General features: G+C 34.6%; 1 protein-coding gene and 2 long non-coding RNA genes across 3 annotated transcripts in view; 2 read left to right on the plus strand and 1 right to left on the minus strand.

The window, feature by feature from the left end:
- LOC130679495 (uncharacterized) lies at positions 1-24,099 on the plus strand. The gene is made up of 2 exons (XR_008992472.1): positions 1-2,107; positions 23,744-24,099. It is a non-coding gene; the product is annotated as an uncharacterized LOC130679495 (long non-coding RNA).
- The window catches only part of LOC130679496 (uncharacterized), a 257,600-nt gene that overhangs the window by 87,588 nt on the left and 144,400 nt on the right, over positions 1-25,612 (plus strand). The gene's annotated exons all lie outside the window — the stretch shown is intronic.
- Positions 4,684-25,612, minus strand: part of HIF1A (hypoxia inducible factor 1 subunit alpha) — a 40,754-nt gene continuing 19,825 nt past the window's right edge. Inside the window, exons 2-15 of the mRNA XM_036919517.2 lie at positions 23,773-23,963; positions 23,177-23,322; positions 23,006-23,090; positions 19,170-19,282; positions 18,349-18,551; positions 14,704-14,810; positions 13,405-13,552; positions 11,437-11,657; positions 10,484-10,770; positions 8,949-9,071; positions 8,404-8,822; positions 7,169-7,277; positions 6,484-6,610; positions 4,684-6,006 (exon numbers count right to left, since the gene is read on the minus strand). Coding sequence (XP_036775412.1) covers positions 5,855-6,006; positions 6,484-6,610; positions 7,169-7,277; positions 8,404-8,822; positions 8,949-9,071; positions 10,484-10,770; positions 11,437-11,657; positions 13,405-13,552; positions 14,704-14,810; positions 18,349-18,551; positions 19,170-19,282; positions 23,006-23,090; positions 23,177-23,322; positions 23,773-23,963 — 2,431 coding nt within the window. The 3' untranslated portion in view covers positions 4,684-5,854. The remainder of the gene's footprint in view (positions 6,007-6,483; positions 6,611-7,168; positions 7,278-8,403; positions 8,823-8,948; positions 9,072-10,483; positions 10,771-11,436; positions 11,658-13,404; positions 13,553-14,703; positions 14,811-18,348; positions 18,552-19,169; positions 19,283-23,005; positions 23,091-23,176; positions 23,323-23,772; positions 23,964-25,612) is intronic.

The raw sequence follows: 25,612 nt of genomic DNA on the forward strand, positions 1-25,612 counted from the left end.
GCTTGTTCAATGCTCCAATTAAAGAGTTGTCTTAGCAGTTGTGTGAAAAGCCATTAAAAAAAAATTTGTTTCAAAGAGCAAATAATGTTATCCAGAAATACTTGGGAAGGATTCCTACATAAAATAGTGTTTCTTAATGTTTTAATATTTCAAAGGTCTCTGAAAAATAGATTTGACTTAACAGAGCCCTTGTCTACCTGACAGGCTATACATGAAGTTTCTTAACTTTTTTAAATGCCTTACCTTTTGTGCTAAACATTACAGCTCCCCAGCCTGCTCTTCTCTGTGGGGAATCACCAGTTTAAGATTTTTTTCGCATCCATAAGGCCAACATGAGTTGTAGTACACTCCTTAAATGTAGTACACTCCTCTCTAATTAAACACAAACACACAAGGTGACTGAGGTACAGATCAGTTTTTATTAGTAAAAAATATTTTAAACACCTCAACCACTTCTTTAAAAAATAAATCCTTACTTTCTAAGAAATTCTATTTGAAAATTTTCCGGGAGAAAACAATTAAAATGTAGTCAGCTGTGGATATGCAGAGGCCAGGTTATTTATTCTAAACAATACCTGGCTTTGTACTTTACAACAAACTGTGCAATCACATTTTAATTACAGATTGTTTAAGACCCCAAGCTTTTCTGTATTCTGTAAACTCACCTCCTTTTTGTCCAACAAGATTATTTTCACCCAGAGGATTCTCAATAGCTGGTCTCAATAAGATGTAGGTACACAATAAATTCAAAATACATGACAAGCCAAAAACTAAAACTGAACACCTGAGGCAGCTAAGGTTTACATTTACTTAATCAGGGATATTGCAAAGTGCTTTATATATTTATTTACTTATTTTTTTTATTTTTTAAATTTTTTATTAAGGTATGATTGATACACACTCTTATAAAGGTTTCACATGAAAAAACAATGTGCTTACTACATTTACCCATATTATCAAGTCCCCACCCATACCCCAATGCAGTCACTGTTCATCAGTGCAGTAAAATGCCACAGATACACTATGTCCCTTCTCTGTGCTACACTGTTCTCCCCGTGACCCCCCACACCATGTGTACTAAACATAATACCCCTCAATCCGCTTCTCCCTCCCTCCCCAATCCGGCCTCCCCTTTGGTAACCACTAGTTCATTCTTGGAGTCTGAGTCTGCTATTTTGTTCCTTCAGTTTTGCTTCGTTGTTATACTCCACAAATGAGGGAAATCATTCGGCCCAAAGTGCTTTGTATCAACTAAATCTTCGAGTGCCTTAAGGAGAATGTATTTAAATAATTTATTTAATATAATAAGCATAAATAACTTAAATATAATGAGTATTAATAACGAACAACTCTATTTTTGACTGAATTAGTAGACAACGAATATTTTTTAAACTGTTGCACAGTCAAGCAAACTCCAATCTGTTAGGAGACTGCAGGTACTTTGCGGTTCTACAAAGCTCAGCTTCACACCACAAAGCGTTTGCTTGCGAATTCGGGACACAGCGCTACAGCAGCACATCAAATTTCATTCCCTGACCCACGCACCCCGCCAACCGTAAAAACAAAACCACACTGATGAAAAGCCAGGCATCAGAGTTCGACAAGTCACGGAAGACAGAAGGCAGCGAGGACCCCTCGCCCGCCCAGCCCGTCCAGCCAGTCCACAGGCCCGGGAGGGCCGTACCTCCCACGTGCGTTCTCACACGTAGGCGGGCGCCCCGAGCGGCCGCCCCACGCACCACACGCGGCAGCCTCGCTCCGGCCCTCAGCCCGGGGGCCGCGGGGCCGAGGGCGGCGGCCGGGGCTGCGGTGCTGCGCCCCAGCACGTACCGGGGCGTGGCCTGCAGCGCGGCGGGCGGGGCTTGGGGAAGTTTCTCCCGCAGGCTCGTTTCGTATCCTCATCATGTAGTAGCCCCGGCACCAGGGACGGGGGGTATCCGGTCCCTTCCGCATCCTTGGTATTTTCCCCGCCGAGGTCTGATCGCTGCCACTCAGGCACCTGTCTTTCCTCTCCGTCCCGGAATGGAGTCAAGGGAATAAAAGAAATTAAATAGTACAAGGAGATCGGGTGTCTGGGCAGCGTCTTGGATAAAACCGTCCACTACAGGTAAGAATAAAAATTATGTCCAAACTTCTGAAAGGTGTAAACACAACAAAGTTCCAGGAGGCGTTCACAGGAGGATATGTGGCAAGGTGAATGTAGCTTTTATACTTAGGGAGACAATTTACGTTATCAAATTCTACAGATTGAATTCTCTGTAAAATGATCTGGGACAACAGGTTCAGCGCTATTTAAAGGGTTGAAATATGAGCAAAGTGATTAGTGACATTTAAAAAACACGCGAGTAAGAGGATTTTTTCCTTTACATTTTGTGTGGATTCCAGCTAGCAGCATGTTTTCAAGGTTTGATTAAACCAAACCTGTTGTTAGAAAAAGAAAAAAAGATTCTGGATTCTTTACAGCTTGATTTTAATGTTGCTGTGTTAGATATTTGACCTTTTACAATGTTTAGTTTTCATAAAGCCAGTAACTTTAAATTAATTCATCTTTTGTGTACTTCAGAGATTTGGGGGAAATCAAGATTTGTAATGGTAGCTGTGAATTTATACCAAGTTTGAAGAAAAACGTGACTATTCAGCCAGCCAGCCGTGGGAGAACCACACCATACATAGCTTTTTAGTTTATCGTGCTTCTTATACAACACTTCATTTAAACTGTCTTCATAACCAGACACCCAAATCTCTAGTTCAAATTCAAACCACACCAAATAGCATTTTAGTACACTGCTTTTATTCATTTCCATTTGGCTTGACATTCCTCTTAGAACATCTGTGTCCCCTGATTTCATTACCTTCAAGGGACACGGGCCCTGAGTTCCCTACCCTCTCATTGCTTTCTCCTGTTTGCTACTTAAACAGGTAACAATGGAGAAAAGGTTTTTAGTGGGCTAGCACCCCACAGCAGCATCCAGAGCAGCACTGATGGCCAGCTCAAATGCCCTGAACTTTAGGCCACCATCCCAAGACTGTTTTCTCATCTACAAAATGAGGTAACGTGAAAAATGTTTAGCACAGTCTAGCATATTGTACTTGATAGCTGTTAGATTCATTTTAAGTCCTAATCTAAAAGCCATTGTACTCAGCAGTGTAGACTCTATGACGAACTACTTTTAAGTTTCCAAGTTAGTAGTGAGGCTTAGAACAAATGAAAATGCACTACAATCCTTTGACATACTTTCTTCAGGTGCAAAAATAATACTGTGGTCACTCACTAACATCAGCACCAGAGAAGGGAAAAGTGTAGGCAGGCACAGGGAAGGGAGAAGCGCTATTACAGAATTATAGCTGCTAGGACAGGGTTATACTGCTTGGATAAAAGCATTATAAACCAATTTGATGGTTTCAGAAAGGGCACAATGCTGGGAAGGAAGGCTTGTTCTGCTATCTCAAAGAGCTTCAAGCACTCCAGGTTTATTGTAGAAATGACGTAGAAGTGGGTACTTGTTTTCTTCCAGCTCTACTGTCATTTAAAATATCTTTCTCTTCTAAATTATTGTTCTCATGAGTCATTTCCTTCTTGTCATTACATTCTCTGGCCACTTACTAACATTTAAAAAACTATACATAAAACTCTAGTTTACGACCAAAGCTAATTTACTACCAAAATAAGCCAAATTTTTGCTATTTCAACCTAGGAATATTAAGCGACTTTATTCTAAAATACCTCTAGAACTACCTGTAATTAAATGCTGAAGATCATAGTATTTGTGGTGAAGTATACATGTGCCTGCAAAATTTTGGATTGAGTCTTAGTTATTTTCTTTTCTTCCCAAATTTTCATGTAATTATAATTATGTTTTCTTCATTCTAAGATAAAAACAGCCACCCAAGATCTGTGGCTTAGTTCATTTTGTTCAGGATATGTTAATTCTGTAAACTCAGGCACAGGACTGAAGTCTCTGACACTGCGTATGTAATTTGTCCATAAAAAATAATTTCCTGTTTATTACCTTTAGGAGCAGGAATTTAGTGATTTTTGTTTCTTTTTTTTAATCTTTATGTGATTTTTTTTTTTAGAAGTAAGAATGTACTACTTTTATAATCAGAAAAGAGATATAGCTATTTGCACTTTAAAAGTACAGGGAAAACAATGAAGAAAGCTATTTTTGAAAAAAAATAGTATTAAAACAGAAAGCAAGGTTTGCTGTAGTATCATATTAGAGTATAAAGACAAGCTTAAATCTTTGGTCTGCCACTTACTACCTTTAAGGTTTGGACAAATCTATTCACTGAGGGTCTGAATTTCTTTATCTGTGAATGGGAATAGATTAGAAATCTTTAGAGGAACTCCTAGTAGCCCTTACAATATTATGTGACTACACAATTTGCTTCACTCATCCCATTTATGTTAAAACATTAAAATTTTGTTTTACTTTAATAGGTTCTTAAATTTATAAATGACAAGTTTCTTTTCTAAAAGCATATTTTTACAGTGGAACATGATAGTTATTTAACATAACATTTAGAGACACAGTATACATAAAGGTGATGGCAATAACAAAAGGAAAAGTAATCAATAGCCATGTAATTTTCATAAAATAATTAAAGTTATTGTTTAACAATTTTATGAGTTGGAGGTATTGAAGCAAATATAATTTTAACATATAAGCTGATCAAAAGGGGCCTGGTCCACAGAAGATGTTTATTTGATGTAACAAAAACAATACAGTTAGTGTTAGATCCAGCCACAAAAAGCAAAAGGAATGAAAATTTGTACAATGCACATAGAAAAACAAGATGTTTACTGTGACAACTAGATATTTCTAAAATAATGCTTCTAAAATTACTCAATTATTGAAATCTACATGAAAACAGAAGAATGTTAATAGCGACAAAGTGCATAAAACCAAACATCAAATTTTGAGCAAATTAACACACTAGGCAACTTTGCTAACAAAGCATGGTTTTTTTTTTTCCTTGTTCACAATCTGCTCAAAATATCTTTATACCAACAGCGTGGGCAGAACATTTAGGCATAATATCAATTACACAATATTAGCATAAATTTCCACAACTACAGATAGGATATTTTCTTTTGAGCTGGCAAAGTAACTACAGAAACATCAGATCATTTCTCTGAATTGAGAATTTTATCCAAATAAATGCCACATACCTTCCAGATATATGCGTATCTTTCTATATCAAGTAAATGGCTTTACCCATTTAAATAATAAACCATACAAGCATTTAAGAATCATTATTATATGATTAACAATGTCATGTTTCAGGTTTACCAATTTCATAGGCCAAAAAAAATTTCTTCTTAAAAACTAGTTTATAAATGCAGAATATATTGCATGAGTAACTGCTGGTATTTTTTTTAAGAAAATATATTGTGCAATTGTGGCTACCATGTACTGCTGGCAAATCATTACTGTTTATGTAAAATGTGAAAAAACTGAGTAAAAATTTTTCAAACTCATCATGATGAAAGGTTACTGGCTTCTTAAAAAAAAATTATATTGGCATCTTATTAAAAATAATTCAATAAGGAACAAACTCCCTAGCCCAAAATAAATAAATAAAAAGGTGCATTTTAAAAATGATGCTACTGCAATGCAATGGTTGAAATACCAAAGAACTGTGAAAGTGTGCTGTCTGTGATATGGCATTAAAGAACATGCTAAAAAAGAGAATTAATGTAAATTAAGTAGAAAGGAGATCAAAATTGAACTAACCAAGTTTGTGCAGTATTGTAGCCAGGCTTCTAAAATTAGATATAGAAAATATAAATAGACTGCTTTAGGTAATGAGCCACCAGTGTCCAAAAAAAGGAATGAGATTATGAAAAAGCTCAGTTAACTTGATCCAAAGCTCTGAGTAACTCTTCACCCTGCAGTAGGTTTCTGCTGCCTTGTACAGGAGCATTAACTTCACAATCATAACTGGTCAGCTGTGGTAATCCACTCTCATCCATTGATTGCCCCAACAATCTACATGCTAAATCTGAAAAACAAAGAGATATGTAAGTATTCATTCACCTAGTCAATCAATATTGGACACCCACTATATGCTAGGTATTGGGGAAAATAAGACAAATAAGCTATGGAAGGTTTTTTAAGTCTAATGGGCAAAACCACAGCTATAAGTGCAATGAGGTGTTACTGGTGCTATTTCACAAGTGTTTAAAGGATATAATGAAGGCACAATGGAGTAATAAATCAATTTAGAAGCATAAAAATGTGTTTCAGCTTCTGTTCAGTACTGATAGCACACAGATATATCAAAGATAATTACTAAAAATTTAAACTTCCGTTTTGAAATAGATATGCCTATGTTCCAGCCATTAGATAAAATGCTACCTTACTTTTTAATCTTGCTAAGAAACAAAAATCACTCCCACTTGGAGTAAAGCTCCTAAATTTAAGTTTCATGTATTTTAAGTTTTTCTGTGATGTTCACGAGTAGAAAGAATAAACTAACCAGAAGGTATTAAAATAATTGTCTTTTGCTCCATTCCATTCTGTTCACTAGATTTGCATCCTTTTACACGTTTCCAAGAAAATGATGTAGTAGTTGCATGATCATCAGGCGGCTGTAATAATGTTCCCTAAAAACAGTAAAGTTATTTTTCAATCAAAAACTTTGAAATTGGTTTAAGTTAAATAATATGTAGGCAGGTTTCTTAAATGATATTCTGTCCTAAATTATGTTTAATTTTTTCTCTCAACACTGCTATAGTAGAGTCATTTTGTCACTCATTTTGGCAATTGTGGCTGTAAATGCTTTCCAATTAAGTTGGTCTGAAATCAGTACGGATTACATCAGGACTGACTTAACATTAATTATTATATTTTGGGGCTAAGACGGGAAAGTAACTTCAGGGAAGAGAATGAGACTGGTGGTGATATTAGAAGTGGAATGAGAGGGAGAACCTTACTTTTTACTCAAAATACATCTGTATTCTTGGGAATTTTTACACCAAGAATGTATTCATTAAATGTATGTAGTTTTAAGAAATATCATGTACAGTGAAAAGAACCAATGTATAAACTTCTGGAAATATAACTAGTATTTGCAAGAAACAAGGAATTACCTATATACATATAAAACTCACAAACAGCACATTAACTAGACTAGAAAAGCAAACATACTCTCTCACACTTACAATTCCTACTGCTTGAAAAAGGGAACCATCATGTTCTATTTTTCGCTTTCTTTGAGCATTCTGCAAAGCTAGTATCTTTGGATTTAGTTCTTCCTCAGGAATGGTAGATCTGAAAAAAAAATTTAATAATGGTTGTTTTATTTTTATTTAAAAAATATCCAACTAGCTTTAAACAAAATAAATAATGCCTGTTTTCCATCATTAAGGAATATGTTATACATAAGAGAACTTTCCTGAATACTAAAGTTTATCACCTTAAAAGCCAAAGCTCAATTTTTAAAACAGAAAATTTCCTAAAATATGCATTTCCCTATTTATAAGATAGAACTGAATCGACATTTGTTTTTAAGTCAGAAGATTGAATACTGGCCTTTCATTCCACCTAATATAATATACACATACTCTTGGGACTACTGGAATGCAGGTTATGGCAGTGCTTTATCCTATTGCTGTTGAACCTGGGACTTGGTCTAGGCATGTAGAGAGGGAATCATTTATTTCCTCCACACACTATACCACTGACTGGTTAAAAGTGCTTCCTTTGACCATGCCTTAAGTGTAAAGTATGTCAAATCCCATTACAAATTATACACAGAAATTGTAACTTAAAATGTAAGTGGTGTAGAGTTTGCTCAAACTAGCTCCACAGAAGCAGTGTCATCAATCATGCTTAGATTTCTACTGTAGCTCTTAAAAACCTATTCAACCTATAATATAGCTAATTTTCTATTAAGTATCTAATGAAAAATAAAATTATAACTATACATAAAATTTTAATAGGCAGCTTGTAAATACCTACACTGAATACTGAGGGTTAAAGACCAGCAAGCTCAACTGGGAATGGGGAACTGGAAACACCCTTAAGTGGAAAAGGCCTTTTTTCAGATAAGCTTAAAAAAGCTCCAAGAAATGGAAGCACTGAGGATTATTAACTAGTCTGATTTAACCTTCAAGAAACTAGGCCAATTTTTGTATATTAACAGAACTTATTGGCTGGTAAAGGAGTTAGAAGACCTTCTACCCCCTATATTTAGATAGGTTATATGATTATAGAAAATACACAAGCTAATTTAGAACTATGACTTGAGTACTGTTTTAAGTTCAGAATTTGTATGTCAATTTTATGTTTCTTAAAGCATATACTTCGGAAAGTTTGCTATGTTATAGTTTACCATCATGTAAATTTCCCTCAAAAATAATAAAAGAACTGTAACTTTAATGTTACATATAAATACCTTTGACTCAAAGTGACAGATAACAGGTTAGGGCTCCTTGGATGAGGTTTTTCTGTCTGTTCTATGACTCCTTTTCCTGCTCTACTTGGTGAAGCTGTCCGACTTCCAGTATCACTATATAGTGATGTTGTGGCACTAGTAGTTTCTCTAGGTACGTGAGTAGGAGATGGAGATGCAATCAATATTTTAATGTCTTCCATACCATCTTTCGTCACTGTTTTTAATTCATCGGTGGTGGCAGTGGGAGTGGCGGTAATAGGTTCCTGCATTGGAGTCTGCTGGAATACTGTAATTGTGCTTGCACTTTGAGGGCTTGCAGAACTGCTTTCCAATGGTGACAACTGATCGAAGGAACGTAACTGGAAGTCGTCATCCATTGGGATATAAGGAGCTAACATCTCCAAGTCTAAGTCAGTGTCCTTTAAAACAACAAATATATGAGTTTTTACAGTGGTCATACCTTACAAAAGAAAAACAAGTTAAACCCAAAGTCACTTTCAGACTAAAAATTAATAATGTTTAATAGAAAATATAAGTTCATATACCTGAGTGGAAAATGGATTCTTTGCTTCCGTGTCTTCAGCAAAAAGTTTCTCTACCAATTCCAACTTGAATTCATTGACCATATCACTATCCACATCAAAACAATATTCGCTGGGACTGTTGGGCTGTAAAAGGTATTAAATGTGTTCACTTTTTCCTGAAGAAGCCAGCATGTTTTGCTAGTTCTTTCAATTTTCAAACCAGATCTCAGAGAATACACGACAAAGACCCTATCATCTACCACATTTTATCTAACTGAGAAGTTAAATTTTTGAGCTTACACTTATAACTGACTTTACCAATATGTACATTTCTTATTGTATATAACGTAACATCATTTATAAAATTAAGATTAAAAGATGCATTTATGTGCTTATTCTACAGAACAAAATTCATCTAGTGATTACATTCCTATATAGCACTTAACTGGCTAATAACTAGGATGACAGACCCAGTGGAATCTACTTTTGTACTGAGAGGCCACATTCCTATAGTGACCTTAAGAATCTCGTATCTACTCTGGGGTTGGGTAGGGGTGGATACTTAAGTTCTTTAACTTGCATTCATCTTAATGAATATAGTACTATTTTAGGAGTTCTGAGTAAGAATTCTAACTCGAAAACTATAGCTATGTATTCTAAGCATAAGATTTGATTCCCCTATCTTAGCACTTTTATTAGATTTACTTCTGTTACATTAAAAATAAAACTAATCAAACATTTTCGTGCTTGGCTGGGCAATCAGAGCTTAGGATATATTTTCCAGAAAGCTACGTGATTTCAAATCTCCGGCTATTACTGCCAGCTTGTATCAAGAAATATTTTGTGTAAATGTATTTACTGCTTGTTTCTCATTTATGCAGTCATAATATTCAAATCTGTGTTGCCCTATCCCAAGCATATTTTTAAACATAAGAAGCTCTGAAATTTAATCCATCTAGATTTAGAAACAGAACCTATGCCACACCTTTAGTCTTGGCCCAGCCTGGCTCTAAACGATTATTTTTATTGTATTTACAGGAAAACTATTTTAAGACAGAACTTGAATTAAAAATAGCTATTCAGTATTTACTATGTTAAGACTTGGTATTTTCATGTTATACTTATCCAGAAATTTACAACAGTGATGGAAATTGGACTAAATTGGGCAAAGAGCTTAGTTAGGGTCCTTTCCTTTTTAAGCCTTGTTATTGCCACTGGACAATTCTCAACTCAAAGGGTAGTAATGTGGGCTTAGAGCAATCAAAGGCATACACAGTACTGTTCTTTGTGGATGTCTAAATTCAAGACTTCTTTTGTCCTGTTGATACAGAGGAGAAACGTTAAGTTCTACTTTTTGACTTGTTAAGCCAGTTCCTTCCCAATGTTCCAGACCATCTCTGAGCCTAAAACATGTACTGAGGTCTGAGTTAAGCACATGATAGCTTTTGTAGTAATTCTGTGCTAAAATTCTCATAAACCCATGATATCAAGTTCACAGATACATCTTGAACACTAAAACCTAAGTTATCCTTTTCTTATTATACGATGATACCTACCTCTGGTGAACTTTGTCTAGTGCTTCCATCAGAAGGACTAGCTGGCTGATCTTGAATCTGGGGCATGGTAAAAGAAAGTTCCAATGACTCTGGATTTGGTTCTAATTTTAACGCAACTTCCTGATTGAGTGCAGGATCAGCACTACTTCGAAGTGGTTTTGGAGTTTCAGAAGCAGGTAATGGAGACATTGCCAAATTCATACTCCGTAGTTTTTCAGTGGATGAGGGGAGCATCACATCATTATACAGCGGAACTTCCTCAAGTTGTTGATCATCAGTTTCTGTGTCTATAGGTCAAAAAATTAGTGTAAAGAATATCTAGATTTTAACACATAGAGTTTATACCTCCTTTTACAAAAGGTCTACTTCACACAAACAAAAATATCACCAAATTTTCCTTAATCAGAAAGTTTACAAATATTATGGTATAACCATAGTCTGAATTACCTTTCCAATCTACTATTAACAACTCCTGTTAATCTATATGGGAAAAAAAATCTCTGCAATCCCAACCTCTTCATACATTTTATTCATCGAACTTTAACAGACTTGGAAATTACACTTTCCGTTTTCAATGTCTGATATTGTGGACTGATTGCTTATTTATCCTTTAAAGCAACTATACCTACTGCCATGTAACTGCCAAATTGTGGAGAAAATATAACAGTGGGATACAAAAATTGCACGGCAGCTGAGAAAAAAAAGTGGGAAGAAACATCTTAAGGACACTCTAAGCAAAATTTCCAACAACTTAGCAAAAACAGGAATGCTGAGAAATTATAGGGGCAAAAATATTTAAGCAAATACTTTGAAGACTATGAAAAATGAAATATGTAAGACCACATGTCCAAACGATCACCAACAAAAAAATGTCAGAATAAACTTCAGTTAAAAATGGGCTCGCAGCAATTAAGACATAGTTGAGGCGATTAACAAAACAAATAAAGACCCACCACTGCTGCCAAAATCTAAAGATATGATTGTGTCTCCAGCAGCTGGGGCCAGCAAAGTTAAAGCATCAGGTTCCTTCTTAAGTTTATCAAAAAGACTACTTGTATCTTCTGATTCAACTTTGGTGAACAGCTGAGTCATTTTCATATCTGAAGATTCAACTGGTTTGAGGACACATTCTGTTTGTTGAAGGGAGAAAATCAAGTCGTGCTGAATAATACCACTGTCAAAAAAAAGAGATTAGTAATTCTTAAATGGGCATTTGACACAATTAGGAGGTGGGGGTGAGTGTGGACTCTGAAATGATCTTGTCTCTTAAAAACTTCTGCTTTATGGAAAGGAACCTTTTAGGATGCTTTAACCTATTCTCTCATACACACTTGGTTACATTTAGGGTTTAAAATACCAATATGAAATAAAGATCTATTAAAGTTCACTAAAATATTTCATTTTAATGAATAAACTTCAGCTTTTCCTTTGGGAAGAGTGGTGGTGATGACAAAGAAATGTAATACATGAAGGATACAAACAGATTTTCAAGATTTTTGTGCTTATTCATATACAATGAAACTGGCAAAGAAGAACTCTTTGTCACTGATACATGAGGCATGACCTAAGAATGGGCCCAGAATATAAAGATACATAGATGAATGACCAAAGTCTTTCTAAGAGGGGTGCCATATTTTCTCTGGTGGTAGGAAACTGATACATGGTGAACCACCTACCTATAGGATAGAAGTTGAAGAGGGATGAACAACAGCTCTATCTTCATGTTTGACCTAAATACAAATTTTACTGCTCCTTTAATCAACAAATATTGTTTACCATGTGAAATGAACCAAGGACAAAGTTTAAAATACCTAACCCTTGCCTTCATGAAGATTATAACTCAGTGTAAAAGTAGATGTGCAGTCAATTGAAGTGGTAATTGCTAAAATGTGTATTTCACAGAGAAGCCAACAAACTGTAACTCAGGCTCAAGTAGGATTTCTTAGGCAGATTGGGGTGGGGGGAAAGGAGGACATTCCAAGTGGGTGATTCTTATATAATGGGAAAGTCACAAAAAGAACCCTTTGACACCCATATTAAAACATTAAAGGATGGTGTGAGAAGTGGCAAAAATAAAAACTGATGACCAAAGTCTTCCTAATACACAGGGCCATCGATTTTAGAAAAAGGGCTAAATCTATGAAAGCATGAGAGTACAGAAAATAATTACAATAGTCCTACAAGTAGGCAAGGGCTTATCTTGGGGGTAATAAAGCATCTTTGAAATAATTCTAAGGAACTTGAGATGATCAGATCCATGCAAGAAAACAGCCTGGTGGTAACATGGCAGATGGACCAGAAGGGGGCAGTCACCTACTGAAACATCAAATGAAAGAGTAGTTTATGACGTGTAATATTCACAAGCCAATCAACTAAGAGAAGAGTTCATGAATATATGAGCCATGTGCCATGATATAGCCTTTTATAGTACTCTCACACAGAATTTCATTTAATCCTCGTTACAACCTTTTGAGGTAGCTATTATCCTTTCTTCTTTGGATAAAATTCAGAGAAATTTGATTTCCCCAAGGTCACAGAGCTAATCAATGACAGAGCTATGACACAAACCTAACTATTCTAAGGCTAGTATTCTTCCTACAAAATTCGTATCTGCTTTTAGACAGCATGCACATACTAATAGCTGTATGACTAGAACAAACTAATCCATAGGAGATCTGGTATTTTTTTCAAGATATTTAAAAAAATGAGAATGAAAAGGACAGGGATAATTAGCTACTGATAGTAGTGTAATCACTGTAGAAAGCTGGCCTGGAAACTCAGGTCAGTTTGAAAACCATTATTAAGTAGAATTCTGAAGTAAAATAAAATTCAGTTCATGTTTATAATCTTTTCTTCCTATAAAAGAACAGAGTATCCAAAAAAGTTACTTGTTCCCCCAAAATATTTATTTCCAAGCTTACCTTACAACATAATTTACACATACAATGCACTGTGGTTGAGAGTTCTTAGTGTTATATATGACAGTTGCTTGAGTTTCAACCCAGACATATCCTCCTCTTTTGGCAAGCATCCTGTACTGTCCTGTGGTGACCTGTCCTTTAGTAAACACTAGGAGTGAAATGGAAAAGGAGTCATATAGAGAAAATAACTTCGAATTTTCAACTGAATGAATACTAAATGTTGGTCATTGTTTTAGAAAAGGGGAGAAATGTTTATTTTAATGGCATCAGTTGAAATTGTTTAAACTGAGAGGGAGAAAAAGTCCCAACATAGCTAAAAATGTACCTGTTTGAGTCTCCTAACTCCCTAAATAAAGTCCTTTCCTGCCTGTCTTCACTTTAAATAAAATGAATGCCAGGAATGAGGGAAAGCAATGATTTAGCAAACTAAATTCCTTTGATGATTGGTATGTTGACAATATCAGAAGGACTAAAGAATGAATAATCTTGACTCCAGAAAATATTCAAGAATGTGGTACTGCTATCATTTCCTTATATTCCTGTTATAGTTTCCAGAGAACAAAAGATGCTTCAAATAGCTGTGCTCATCTCAACCAATATGCTGAGGTCTTTTGGCAACTTAGACAATCTTAAGTAATTACTGATTTGAAGAGAAAATATTAGGTAAGTAGTAATGATTATATCACAACTACTAGGGCCCTGACTGCAGACTTGGGCCCATTCTGTGGCTCAAGGCTAATCACACTAACTCACTGACATTCAGGCATCCCCAGTCACGTTGGGAAGTCATCATGGTTACAGATCAAACAGGCAAGTGAGAAATTTCTAAGTTTTATTTACCATGGAATCTTCAAATATACTCATAAGAGTAAAATTGAGTATTATATCTCATGTCAAGTGCACTTGATGGAACTAATACATGATGTTGGTCACTTTCATATTCACTGACTGAGCAATTATTTTCTGAATGTCTTCTTTATGCCAACCTTGCTCTGAATACTTAGATATGAAGTCTGAAATTCATGCTCCAAGTCTATGAAACTTTTTAAAAATTCTTTGTGTTTAAAATGCCAGGGAAGTTTTAAGTATTAGTAAAGGATTCTGCTTTAACTGGAATTGATTATAACAAGTACAAAACATAGATTTTATGGTGAATATTCCTTATGAGGTGATCAATTAAAATACTTAGTGTAGGAAGACTGGTTAATTTTAACCAAAGGTTAGATGTATAACTGAACAATAAAGAAATTCCAAGAGTTAAATAATTAGAATATCAATGAATCCTTCCATTGTACGTACTATCATGATGAGTTTTGGTCAGATGATCAGAGTCCAAAGCATGATAATATTCATAAATTGAGCGGCCCAAAAGTTCATCTGGCTCATAGCCCATCAATTCAGTAATTCTGGTAAGTAAAAAATAAAAGTAAGAAGTTAAAAGAGAAACTAACTAACAAAGAAAAATCTTGCATCTCCAGAGAAACTTATATGCATTAATTTTATGGACAAGTGAACTGTCAAAAAAGAAGGGCATCCTTTTTTGCTTATAATAAATTTACCTCTCACCTTTAGTAACAAAAAAATGGGGCACTATGCATTTCATTAAGTCCTCTGGATGCAGCCTGCTATCTGATCCTTTTTTTTATTCCCTTCATCCAAACTCATTACCTATTTTTATCACACTTTATTGTACATAACTCTTGGTGAAAAGGGTATTAATAGGTAGAAAGTATTGCTAAATTAAATAACAATTATAAAGGTAGTCATTTAAAATATAGACTAAACCCATAACATTATTTTCCCATAAAACCAGATTCTTTGTGTATGTGTACATGTGTGTGTGCAAAACCAGATTCTTACATACCAGTTTCCCTAGGTAAGGCTTCACTTTAGGGGATTGGTATCTACTGTAAAATTTTAATATCAACGAAAAATATCCACACTAAGAACTAATTAAGAAATACCTATTATGTTGGTTTTGGAAGATGCTCTTATACTTAGATTTTGAAATTAATTATATAAAATTATAGGAATTCATTTCAGATGACATAGTATCAAATTGACTAGAAAGTAATCCAGTTACCCCTTCTGGTTCCCTGGCAGTTCTTAACAGGACAGAGACTAGATTTTATTACTCTCTATGACCACAGTCTGAAATGAAACCCATTTCACAAGAAAGAGAAAGCTGTTTTCTTATAACTATGCTAAACAGAAATGTTCACTTCTTTCCTGGGAGTAAAACATGAGTTAAGCTTTTTGATTTTTCAGACTTTATATTCCAAAGCACTTTCTAATTGAAATTCAAGCAAAAGTTGTATCATGTACTGTGTCCAAAAAAACAACTCATAGAAAACACAAAGGGAAGATATCCTTCTAAGAAATATTAAAAGTAATAGTGTTTGTGTTTCACACTCTAAGGCAAGATCTGCTAGTTTACTCCAAAATAAATAAATAAATAGATAAATAGAAAGATATTTTGTAAAAAAAAAAACCAAACCATGCCAAATTCTAGAATTCTTTACAAAGCGATATCCCTGAACACATTTACACTAGGTGGCAGCATTACAAAGGAAATTACTGTTTTTTTAAAAAAGCAACAATAGTACTAAGTCTTTAAATTATGCTTTAAAAATAATTTTATTTGGTCTTATACAGGTTATATGTTTAAATAAAATTCCTATGGAATTAAAAACCTTTCATTATTTAAACTTTATATGCCTATGTTTGTCTGGCATTTTTCTGGGTGTGAAAATGCAAAGAAAGACAAAACTCAACATGTAGCTCATCTTCTGGTGTCCTTACCATACTACTTATGAAATAATGTAGTACAATGCAATGATGGAGAGTCTGTTCAGGAATCAGAGAAACCACCCCTATTTGTAAGTAGGAATAGTGTAACAATGGGCAGCTTCTTATAGAAGACTTATATGAGTTGAGTATACAAGAGAGTCAAAGAGAGAAAATCCATTTCGGGAAGAAGGTACACGACAAGCAAAGATAGAGCTGAGAAAATGCCTGACATGGTACAGGCAACAAAGACTCTTATGTGGTAAGAGGGGTCAAATGGGGAGAGGTGAGGCTGGAGAAGCAGGCAGGAGGATGAGATTAATGAGGGCCTTGTACAATAAGTTCAGAAGCTCTGATTTATTTACATGTCAGTCAGTGCTTCTCAATCTGAGTTGAGCTACGTCCATTGCTAAGGAATGCAAGATGTGAAAATATAAACAGCTTGTTTTCCTAGAAGACCAATTTTATTTTTATATAAAAAAGTATTTTTAATGGACTAGGCAATGTGATCTAAAGTAACTATGCAGTATACTATTCATTCATTTTAAGTGTCTCGAGGGCAAAGACTGTTAATCTTCATTTCTACTTTTACCAGTTATAATACCACAAACATAGCAGATGCTCAAGGAAATGTGCAGAATGACTATAAACGTAAATTAGTACAGAAAATACTACAGCTATTTGTGGGATATGTTGGGTGTTAGAAGACTGATATGTGTATTAGATTGTCTCAAAATTGGGCAAAATTTTTCTGTGTCTTGGTTCTTAGGAGTTATAAATGTGAGAATTTCCTAGAAAGAGTTCTAACCAGAAAACATAGTAGAAAAAATGCTATGACAGACATATGTAGAAGGAATAATATAGTTTTGGGAAGGAACAAGGAAAGCCCCACAAAGAAACAGATGTATTCTCTGGCTCTTGGAAGGTTAAGTATGTGTTAGGAGTTGAAAATCTCATTGCAGAATGGGAAAATATGTGCAAAGGCACTAATAATAAACCAACATGTGGAGCTCGCTGGCTGCAGGGTTTTGGGAGCCACAATGGAAGGGACCCCGCTCCTCTTGATTAAGTTGGAGAAGTGGGCAGGGGCCAGATTGTAAATATCTTTGTTTGCCATGCTAATAAAAGTTTAGATTTTATTGTGCAAGTCTGTTTTTCTTTCAGCATTTCAAAATGCACGCCTTCTTTTGATCAACAAAAATCTGCCCTTCTCTAATATTTTTATAAATATAAGTTTTTGTGTGTGAAGATGAAGGGAAGCAATTGAGGCATTTTCAACAGGAGTACACAATCTGATTTTAAAATTAGGAAGTCCACTCTTTGGAAACCTGGATGAAAGCCTAATAGGGCACAAATCTATTGGAAGAGAGGCAGCTTAGGAGACTATAGCAACAGTTCAAGCCAAAGGTAATTATGAGCTGAAGAATTCAGTGGGAGGAGAGCAAGCGTCTAAAGTAGAGAATATGTGTAAATAATAAATCTGTTAGATTTAGAGACCAAATGAGTATAGCTAACAAAGTAAAAGTTAAGGATGTCTTCCAAATTTGTTGCTGGAATCATGTGTCTACAGTGGTATATTAATCATGATAGGCATTAGAAGAGGAAAAGCTGTTTTTGAAATTGTTTTTTGGAGTAGCAGTGGTGCAGTTCAGTTAGAGAAATATTTACAGAAGAATACCTATCCAGATAAAAATACCAAATTGGCAATTAAATATAAATAGTTAATGAACATGAATTTGGGAAATAGCAATAGAAATCACAGGCAAGGATGAAGCAACACAGGGTAAATATGTAGAGTAATATGTCCAAAATTTTCCTTACTAGGCCATAACCCGAAGTAATCTACCTTCCTCAAATTATGCATTGTCTATCTTTAAAATATATTTATTTTCCCTTAAAATAAATTAGGAGCTCTAGAGGAAAAAGACCCCATCTTAATTTCTGGATAGCATCTGGTAGAGTAAGCAGCCATAATACATAGTAAATGTTCATTAATAAATATAGCTGAATTAATGTACAACCTTGACCTAACTTTACTGAGTTCTACAATGTATTATTGTATGCAATGTATGTAGTGGAAGGAAGCCTTAACTATAGTGTAGAGTTAAAAAACTCTATACAGTAAAAATTTCAAGTTATATTTTGTATCTCACTTACCTTTCATCACAATAAGAAAATTTCATATCCAGACTGTGACGACTGAGAAAAGTCTTGCTATCTAAAGGAATTTCAATATTTGATGGATGAGGAATGGGTTCACAAATCAGCACCAAGCATGTCATAGGTGGTTTCTTATACCCACACTGAGATTGGTTATTGTTGGTATCATATACATGAATATGGCCTGTGCAGTGAAGTACCTGTATATGAAGAAAACAGGAGTTTTTAAAAAAATATACAATGCTAACAGAAACAAAGTGCAGAGATAAAAAGTTGAGTCTGACATGGCAAGTAAGCTTTGCTAAAACTTACTGTCATTACTAGATTAACTACAGTTTTGAAAATAGTAAATGTTTTCCCTACACTACCACCCATGACCTACTTCTCAGGTGTATTAGAATAACTTGAAAGTTTCCTTCATACAAATCTGGGCTGATTTTTCATTCATCTGGTCGTCGTAGCTGTTTGATGGTTATTTCTTGTTTGATGACTATGTTTTAGCACTGAGCAAAGAAATGATACAACGATGAATAGAAAATTAAGCTTTATAAGATTCAAATACTAAGTGATTGGCAATACCAACTGATTAAGTAACTTGATATATCAGTGTCACAATGTGCATGATTTTAAGTTTATGCCTCCAACGGTAAAGTACTAATACTACACTTTTTTGTTTTGGATGTTAAATCTGCAAATACCAAGGAACAACTGTTAAGTTTTCCATCACAATTCTAGTGCTATCTTAACACAAGCAATGTCAAGATATACAAATTTATCTATAAATCCAGTAATCACCATTCACAGGTCATTTTACTTACTTTCCATGTTGCAGACTTTATGTTCATAGTTCTCCCTCGGCTAGTTAGGGTACACTTCATTCTGAGGAAAAAGCTTCGCTGTGTATTTTGCTCTTTACCCTTTTTCACAAGGCCTAATGGAAGCATGAAATAAATTTAAAAACATAATTAAAACATTCAGATTTGTTACAGTAAAAGTAGCACAGTACCCAGCACCCAGACGCTGTTCAATTAAATGTCTCAGCATGAATACAGCGATTCACATCCTCTTGGCCCACTCCAATACATCCAAGGGATCTAACACACTCCAGTCAGTAACAGAGATTCACAACAAGAGTGATTCCCTGAGTTGGTGGGAGGAGATCTGTATTTGGGATAACAGTTAATCATTTCACATTCAAGCCCATAAAGTTGGCCAAATTACAAAGAAGCATAAATATGGAATGAATTTGCCCTATAAGTGTGCTATTACTGTACAAACACACCCCAAGAAAAGAACTTCCAGTTAACTCCTCCGAACCTTAACTAAATGTGTTAGCTCAGTTTACAGTAAGCAGTCTATGTATTTATAGAACTTTTAAAATAGAAAATTTCAATAGCAAAGAACATTTTTATATATCTGATTTTTCCTTAAGTCTTCCTGAAAAGCAGGCAGGAAATTATTTCTACTTTGTTAAAGGAGAAAAAAAACATACTGAATGACTTTTTAAAAAGTAATGTTATAATTAGATTCAAGTTGATTTATTCCCATTCCAAACCTCATGTAATAAAAAATGAGATAACAGGTGACTAAGCAAATAGTCACTTGATTTATCTTCACTGATCAGTCTCGTTCAAAACAAATAAAAAATGTTCATTATTCAGGACCTGGCAATATAAAGATGAGTAAGACATAGTTTGTCCTGATATTGCACCCTTACAAAGATGAGTAAGACATTTTGTCTGTCCTAAAGAAGTTAAACATTTAGTAGACGTAGTGAGGCCAATGACAACAATACAATGCAGAGTAAATGCCAAGACTAACAAAAACACTTTAAAGAAGTACAGAGAAAGATTAGAAGATAACTTCCAGTCTAGGGGAAATCAAGAAGTCCTTCTTAGAAAAAGATACATTAGAATTTCAGTAAGTAGAGATAAATTAGGATATTCCCAGAAGAAGGAAGAGAATGAAAAGCACTGATGTGGGAGAACTGTACATTTGGGGAACAAGTAGATAGTCCAGTTTGGCTGCAGTATAAAGTACATATAGCAAAGTAACAGGACCACAACAGAAGGCAAAGTTAGGGTGCTAACCCAGGGCCTTGGATGCCACAATGAGGAGTTTAGCCTCAAAAATACAATATGGAGTGTCTAAAAATTCTGAGTCAAGAAAAATCAGGAACTTAAGGGACATTAATATATGTAATTAATAATTACATTAATATATGTAATTTATAGCATATATTATGCTATATGTAGCATATATTAATATATTAATGTAGGACATTACTATATGTAATTAATAGCAGTAATATATGCATAGAATTAAAATACAATGGTGGTAATGAGGGGCAGAGCAGTAGCAGTAGGAGTGAAAAGAAGGGTGACCAAAGACGAAGAAGTAGAATCCATAAAACTTGAAAACTGATGGAAATAAGGGAGAAGAGAATTTTTTTAAAATCTGTAGATTTTAAGACAACTATATTGAAAGGAAAGTGTCAAGTAGAAAAGAAACAAGGTAGTAAGTTTAAATTTAGGTTTACTTAGTAGAAATGCTGGACTTTTGAGGAAGATGAAGAGTTCTAGCTCATACTCATAATGGAACCAGGCAAGCTAGGGCAGCCTTGGTGCTGATACAAGTTATTTGAGTATACCTTTAAGGATTGAATTTGCCCTCCCTAGAAGCATCTGAAAATGGGTTTTTAAAAGATGCCACAAAAATCATTCTGGTCTCGTTAACTGTGTGTGTGTTGTGGTTGTGGTGGCAGCAGAGATCCACATGTAAATTCTATGAGGTATTTTCAGTCCTTCATTATCTAAGCTTGAATTGGACTGACCTTCGTAAAGCCAACACCTTTGGATTGGGATATGAAGTTAAATTTGAAAACAAAGGTAATTGAAAAGTACTAGCATTTTCCTAATGGAAGAAATCTTTAAAAAAAACTGAATTTTCAGCCCTCTAGAAATAAATCCTACTTTATAACAGTTTAATGAACTCTAAATCATCATTTTAGAATTTAAATGAAAGATAATAGGACTATGCTGTGTAAACATACCAATGACTCTTAGTGTACCATGAAAATGAGATGCATTCCACAGATCATTTTTGTTTCTCAACAAAACTTAGAATATTCATTAACTACATTAGGAATGATTTTTAACATGTTCATGTGCTTTTAAAAAAACATTTGATTAAAAACATATATTTACGTGATTTTAAGTAGACCTTATCTGATTTAGAATAATGCATTAGCATCAATATCCAAATCAAAATAAGACTTCCTAAAATCCATCCGTTTACAGTCTAGCCCAAGGGAAGCACTAAGCAGCCAAAACAAACCTCAAAGTTTAAACACTAGAAGCCATATAATAAATGCACTGGCTGTCCAGTTAGGTCCTTATCCAGAATGTATTTACTCCTCCTTTACAGAGAATTCTAAAAAGTATACATCTGCATTCCAAGCCCACAGTAAACAGATGTTATGACATTAAAAAACAGGAGAGGCCTTTATTGATAAGGTGAAAAATGGCAGCAGAACGCAGTCAGAGTTGGTAAAAATGAAAAGAGCTCTAAAGTACTAACAAGTGTGCGCCTGAGCCAGTCCACCTGAGTTTAACCCACACTCTGCCTTTACCAACCACATAATCTCAGGGAAGTTACTCAATAACTATGTGCCTGTTTCCTGGTAAACCAGAAATAGTTAACTTCACAGGATTGTTGAGAGGAATAAAGGAGGTAAAGCACATAAAATGCAGAAAACAGATTACTGGCAGAGTAATCTCTCACAAGAGGTTAACTATTATAAATAAGATGAAAAGGAAAACCATTTAAAAAATTATTCAGAAAGTACTATAATTTCAGGAGGAAACAAACTTACACATTTAAATTGGAAACCTGCAAAAAACAAGTGCAGAGCATAAAGACAAATTGTCACAGTGGCAACATTCAGTCATAAAACAAAGGTTAACTTATGATCAGCACCTGTTTAAGAAGACACAGGTGTAAAAAAAGACTTAATTCTTTAATTGTTAAGTTACTGTAATCAAGAAGTACTTTCTCAAAATCCGGGAACATTTATTTTTAATAATTCATTCCTAAGAGTTAGAGGTCTTTGTAGGTCTTTTTTGTTCTTCCTAATAATGTGGGGGCATCCATAATGTAATAACTTTGTAATCTAACTAGACTCGAAGTACTGTGAATATCCTGAGAGGTCAAATAAGCAATTATTATATTGTTTATAAGCAATTACTATGCTGTTTAAAATCTGGTAAACTTTTTCTTGGGCCTTTAGAAAGCCTGAACCCAAACTGACACCTCAATCTTAATAACTATCTAAAATCCTATCATTTGTACTGTGACTGCCCCTTGCCTTGAAGTTGTATGTTACAAATTAACTTCTATGGTCCTGATTTTTATTTATTTTTCCATTTTATTTGATCTAGTGTTATATCCATATAATTACCTATGGTATTAGGTGGGATTAAAAAATTCTTTTTAGGTATTTTTATGACAGATTTAACAAAAAACAGGGTAACATTTTATTAAACATGAAATGTTTTGCCTTAAGTCAGTAAAATAGCAAAATTTAAAAATTAGTAACTGATTAGGTTAAAAACCACCTATCACATTAAATCAAACAGTAGACTTTTCTTCTCACCATTTCTGTGCGTAAGCATTTCTCTCATTTCCTCATGGTCACATGGATGAGTAAAATCAAACACACTGTGTCCAGTTAGTTCAAACTGTAAACATATTTTTAAAAATTAGATCTGTATTATAAAATCATAGAAACATATACAGAAGGGCTCTTAATGTGTGTGTATTTTACCTGAGTTAACCCCATGTATTTGTTCACATTATCAGAAATGTAAATCATGTCACCATCATCTGTGAGAACCATAACAAAACCATCCAAGGCTTTCAAGTAGAAGCAGTTCATCTGTGCCTTCATTTCATCTTCAACATCCAAGTCACCTAAAAAAGGTGTAAGAGGAGGAAAATAGTTTAAAAGCTATACTTAAATCATAGTAATATTTAGATGTTTCTATACAGTTTCCCAAGATACTTTAACATATTCATCTATTTTTTTCCTGTCACTCTCCTTTTAACATAGAACAGTCAAAGCCAAAGGATAGGGAGACAAAAATTAGATTTGCCAGTTGCTTTTAATGATTATTTAAAGTAATGCAGCAAGGCAAATCACTGAAAAAGAAGGGTCATGTAACATATGTTAAGTAGGTAACTGCAGCAAGAGAATAGGAGGGAAAGGCCAATACCTTAAAAACAACTGACTGAAGCTTTAAAAGCAGGTAATAAAAAGGATATTATCTTAAAAACTGAGAGTTGACCACTTTCTAAATATAATTTCTAATTCTTTCTAATTTCTGATTTTTAGGCCTATTATGCCCTCGTAAAACCACTCACCAGCATCCAGAAGTTTCCTCACACGCAAATAACTGATGGTAAGCCTCATAACAGAAGCCTTATCAAGATGCGAGCTCACATTATGGGGAAGTGGCAACTGATGAGCAAGCTCATAAAAAACTTCAGACTCTTTACTTCGCCGAGACCTCGCTGCATCTCTAGACTTTTCTTTTCGACGTTCAGAACTTATCCTATTTAACAAAAAAGAAAGAGGAGGAAAGAAAAGAGAAAATTTATTTTAGTTTGCCTGTGCTTGAATAAAACTTTTTAGATTGTTCTTACCACAGTTGGAATAGAAGATGCATGTAATTAAATTATATAGAAAGACTTGTCTACTGTATGAATACATTTTTATAACAACTACACAAACTTGTGGATTACTGCAGACATAAGGAACTCTCACAAGAAGTCCAGGATGAAGCTTTAAGCCTGTCCAAAGTAGGTGTTTCCTCCCTGTCATATCAAATTGGAGAGGATGTTTTTGTTCTAGCCAAAATCTTAAAAGTAGCCTAATCTATAACCTAAGGCTGCATCTACATAGCCATTCAAAAGTAGTCTCAACATAGAGAAACTATGATTAAGTCTAGGGTAACTAAAGCTGTACATAGTAACTTAAAAACAAAAGTTGTTACACGGGCAGAACAGTTACAGCTACAAACTACTTTTGACTCAAGTTTCTTTGACTCCAGTACTTTCCCACCCTCTACCATACCACATGAACAATACTGCCTATAAGCTACAGGAATTTATACTGGCACCTATAATAAGCTGCTGTTCCAGGTGTAGCTTACTCCTTTAGCATCTCCTTATCTATTACTGGCACAACTGGTACCAAATAAATGTGGGAGTGGGGGTAAGGAAGAAAAAAAGATGTGGCAGTGTACTAAGAATTTAAAGGAACAGGTTAACAAAAATTGATAAAGGTGTCAATTCAATGGTATATCTTCCCTTTACTCTTATCCACTTTACACTTCTTTCTTTTACTTTTCCAAGAATAAAGTCAGTCAAAAAGATTTTCGTAAGTCATACCAAGCAGGACTGTCTTCTTTGCTTAATTGTGTAGTAACATCTATTCCTCTGATCCAGTTGAAGGTAAACAAGGCTAAACCTTGTTCAGACCTTGGCTTCTTTAATAGCTATTGTTTATTAAAGCCTATGTGCCAAACACTACCATATACAAGGTGTCTAGTTCTCTCATACCAACCTGTAATGTTATCTGTACTTTATACATGAGGAAAATGGGATTCAGTAGTTTAAATATAGCCAGTATATAACAGTTGGGATTTAAACCCAGGTGTTCTTTTACTCCAGTCTTTTCCACAATGTTTTACCTTTTTAAGAGAATGCTGTTTCTATCTCAAATACTCAGCTGCTCTCCTATGACCATCAACCTAATCCTATTAAGTCAATTATTTATTAAAGGCTGAAAATAGCCATTACCATTTATTGAGCACTCAGCACTATGCTAAGGACTTTGCCAGCATTATTTCATTTAATTCTCCTTATATGAATGAAGTACACAATTATCTTCACTTCAAATCCCTCCTCTTCCCACATGATCTGCAAAGCTGAAAGTTTCAATCACAGAAGCAACATTCTCAAACACAGTGCATGGTTCCTGTTATGTTATACAATAACAAGTTAGTATTTAACAGTTCTTCTGGGACAATAGCGATAATAGTGTTAGTACTTGCTTGTGTGCTTATCTGACTTTTATAAGGAATGTGAACATTTGCTATTGTTAGTGAGAACTTTGATACAAAAATTTCAGTTCAAGCATCTGTATCAACCTAGCTTGAGTATCTTGAGATTTAAAGTGAGCTATTAAACCTATTACTAC

This window comes from Manis pentadactyla, chromosome 11 (assembly GCF_030020395.1).
Source record: "Manis pentadactyla isolate mManPen7 chromosome 11, mManPen7.hap1, whole genome shotgun sequence".
Taxonomy (NCBI): Eukaryota; Metazoa; Chordata; class Mammalia; order Pholidota; family Manidae; genus Manis; species Manis pentadactyla.